The sequence below is a fragment of the Garra rufa genome, chromosome 3, assembly GCF_049309525.1.
Source record: "Garra rufa chromosome 3, GarRuf1.0, whole genome shotgun sequence".
NCBI classification, from domain to species: Eukaryota; Metazoa; Chordata; class Actinopteri; order Cypriniformes; family Cyprinidae; genus Garra; species Garra rufa.
This window is the reverse complement of record NC_133363.1, coordinates 53,621,434-53,625,348: the sequence shown is the minus strand read 5'-3', so window position 1 is coordinate 53,625,348 and position 3,915 is coordinate 53,621,434. Positions and strand designations below refer to the sequence as shown.

The 3,915-nt window shown below is 36.6% G+C and overlaps 1 protein-coding gene across 1 annotated transcript; it reads right to left on the bottom strand.

Annotated features, from left to right (window-relative positions):
* Positions 1-307: 307 nt before the first annotated feature.
* LOC141331640 (C-type lectin lectoxin-Phi1-like) lies at positions 308-1,057 on the bottom strand. Its single transcript, XM_073836683.1, has one exon. It carries the CDS (start codon positions 1,055-1,057, stop codon positions 308-310), a length of 750 nt encoding a protein of 249 aa, XP_073692784.1.
* Between the last annotated feature and the right edge of the window lie 2,858 nt (positions 1,058-3,915).

The following is a 3,915-nucleotide window of genomic DNA, read 5'->3' as shown; positions in this document are numbered from 1 at the left end:
TGTGCAAATCATATTTTACACTAAATAAAACAATAAATGCATAAACTTTCCAATGTAAATACAAACTAGACCATGTATGTCTCAACAACCCCAGAAAAAAATTGTATTGTTAAATAAGGCAAAATATGATGACTCTATGGCTAATGTATCAGATTTAAAAACTATTATATAGTGTATGTATGAACGAAAATATATTTGATATATAACTCCAAAGATTGGTTAGAGAATCTGTTTCAAATCTTGCTTACATATATACCAAGCTGCATGTGAACATTTACATATCAGAATACATATATTTTAAGCACTTTCATGGCTTCTCAAGGCAGAGAAAATTATGTCTTTCCTCACAGTCTATGGGTTTCCAAACATTCTCTTCTATGTCCAGAGCTCCACAGCGCAGATGTTCAGCAGGGCACTGGATCTCTCCCTCTGCAGACCAGGCTTTATATTGCAGGTCATCTCCACTCACCCAGAACCAATGACCAGCCATAAAGCGCAGACCAGTCCACACATAAGCTGTCTGGGATGTTATAATCTTATTTATCCCCTCTTCCATAAGTGTCTCAGAGCTTAGACTTGCCAGATCAGTGTACTCTTTTCTGCAGTAGTCCAGGGCTTCATCCCATGTCTTATTCTTATGGACCAAAACTTGGCCAAAGACCTTCATACAGAAAAAAGGAAGAGTCTCAGTGCATGAAAGGTCGTGCAGCTTAGAATTGGATAGTTTTAGTCCGCCACACTTTTCAGAATCATTATTTGGTTTGTCGATATCCCAGTAGTCAGCTGGTTCCTTCTCACCTCCAGACCAAATCCATATTTCTGGGTTGTTTGAACTTCTGTATAGTCCAACCCAGCTAAAAAGGTAGTTTGGGGCTAAATAAAAGGAGAGCATTTTTCCCTCTTCTTCATTGATGGTGGAAATGTCATCGTAGAGCTCTCTGCAGTAATTCTGTGCATCATTCCAAGTCATTGTTTCAGTCACAATATAGTGGATTCTGACACTGAAGTTCCATCCAAAAAGACTCAAAAGAAAGAACACAATGACTGTAGCCTTCATGTCTACACAGATGATTTGAACAGAAATGGATATATGTGCACTCAGTGATAATGTTATCACATCTCTTAAATGTGTGTGTTTTAATAAGAGACCAGTTACAAAGCTGTCAGGGAAATGGCCAATCAAGTAACACCCTTCAAGTATTTGTGTAACAAATGTTTAAGGAAATCGTGCATCATTGCAAATGTTCGCATAGCAAGGTCAAGCGAGGTTAAAGAGTCCAGCAAACAAACAGAGCATGATTCCTGTGAGATTCTGATTTGAAAAAAAATAAATAAATAAATACTAGTAATGGGAATTGCTGTTCATATATATGGATGTTGAAAAAAAGAACAAAAAGCATCCCCTCTGTAAATCCACTTTGAAGACGTTCCCCTGACATAACATTGTACAGGGTGGGCCATTTATATGGATACACCTTAATAAAATGGGAATGATTGGTGATATAAACGTCCTGTTTGTGGCACATTAATATATGTGAGGGGGCAAACTTTTCAAGATGGGTGGTGACCATGGTGGCTATTTTGAAGTTGGCCATCTTGGATCCAACTTTTGTTTTTTCAATAGGAAGAGGGTCATGTGACACATCAAACTTACTGGGAATTTCACAAGAAAAACAATGGTGTGCTTGGTTTTAACGTAACTTTATTCTTTCATGAGTTATTTCCAAGTTTCTGACCACTTATAAAATGTGTTCAATGTGCTGCCCATTGTGTTAGATTGTCAATGCAACCCTCTTCTCCCACTCTTCACCACACACTGATAGCAACACCGCAGGAGAAATGCCAGCACAGGCCTCCAGTATCCGTAGTTTCAGGTGCTGCACATCTCGTACCTTCACACCATAGACAATTGTCTTCAGATGACCCCAAAGATAAAAGTCTAAGGGGGTCAGATCGGGAGACCTTGGGGGCGATTCAATTGGCCCACGACGACCAATCCACTTTTCAGGAAACTGTTCATCTAGGAATGCTCGGACCTGACACCCATAATGTGGTGGTGCACCATCTTGCTGGAAAAACTCAGGGAACTTTTTGTTTGAAAGTCGATTTGTTTCTTTGCAAAGCAGATTTTGTTTGTTTGCAAAACGCTGTATTTGTTTAATTTCAGCACATAAATAACTCCATACATATCTACCTACTGCTTGATCGTGCACATCTGCCATGCTTGTAGTTTTTAACGCTATTTATCCGTGTTTGTAGTTCTGGACCGAATCCTTTAGCCATTTGAGTGTACCCACACTTCAAAAATCGACCTGAAATTGTAGACCATCTGGGGAGTGGGGACTTTTAGCATACTATGCTTTGGGACACACTTATTGTAATCTCACATGCTAGTTAGGATGGATAGTATGAAAAGAAAAACTAAAAAAAAAAAAAAAAAAGGATGGATAGTATGAACATTGGGGCGCAGGGTGTGTTTTCCCGGTGCAATCAGACACATTGGCGATATTTTTGTACACACACCTGGCGTTTTTCAAAAACTGCATTCAAGAACCGAATGTCATTTAAAATAAATAATTAAATTCAGTTCTAGCACGCACATTAAAACTTTTTCCGTTTTAATTTGCATATGAAAAGTGCAAGTACCTTAAACAGTCCTAAAGGCCTATCATGCTGCCACCATGTGTTTTCCTGTGCAGATTTTTTTTTCTGAACTCTTCCCTAGATCATTGCCTTAACTCAAGTCTGTCACTGAGCTCTACAGCTTGACCTCAGGACTTGGTTTTTGCTCTGATATGCATTTTCAGCTGTTAGACCTGTTTTAAGAGGTGTGTGCCTTTCTAAATCATACTCATTCAAATGAATTTGCCACAGTTTAACTCCACTTGAAGTGTAGTAACATCTAGAAGCAATATGAATGCTCCTGAGCTAAATTTTGAGTGTCCCAGATAAGGGTATGAATACTTATGCAATGGGATCTTCTCAGTTTTTTTATTTCTAATAAATTTGCAAAGTTGTTACAAACCTGTTTTGTGCTTTGTCATTATGGTGTATGAGATCTAGATTGATGTGGAAAAAAAGTAATTTAAAGCAGTTTAACATAATGCTGCAACCAAACAAAATGTGGAAAAAAAAATGAAGGGGTATGAATACTTTTGCAGGCACTGTAAATCAAAATAATCAGGAAAAAACCTTTGTGGAAAACACTTTGTAAGATAATTTTTTACGTTCCAATTTATCCATTCTTACTTCCTAAAAAAGGATTTGTTCGTTTCTTTAAAGTATACAACCCAGTAATATGGTGTTGTGTGCAGTAATTGCTATTTTATTTTATTTGTGAGACTATTTTAGTCCAAAAAGTCTAAAAATTATTCTAATTTCTACAAATTCTAAAACGTGTCTAAACATTTTACATGCTGCTGGAAAGTGAGAATAAAACAAGTCCTAAAGTCCTAAACAATATACCTGATATGTCTACATATAGCATATGCAAATATGGGAAGTGTACGCACATTTGACCAAAGGCACATAAAATACCATTGTGTTGGTCATGGTTTTGATTAACAAATGTCCACAGAAACCTTTCTGTTTCACAAAAGGTTCTTTGTGGTGAAAGAAGGTACTTCAGATTATAAAAAGGTACGAAAAAGATGGTTCTCTAAAGAACCTTTAACTGAATGGTTCTTTTTGGAACCAAAAATAGTTCTTCCATGGCATCGCTGTGAAGAACCTTTTAAGCACCTTTATTTTTAAGAGTGTATATTAATTAAATACAATTTATTATAAACAGTAAAATAAAATTCATAGTCATTTTTCTTAGATGTGTACTTTAGACAGAGGTACTGTCATGATAAGGATTTCTTTTATTAGCATACAAGTGATGGTGATCTTTGTTTGTTTGTGTATTTAATTTTT

Excerpts from the sequence above, each read along its gene's own strand:
- LOC141331640 (XM_073836683.1), bottom strand. The coding sequence starts at position 1,057 with ATGAAGGCTACAGTCATTGTGTTCTTTCTTTTGAGTCTTTTTGGATGG.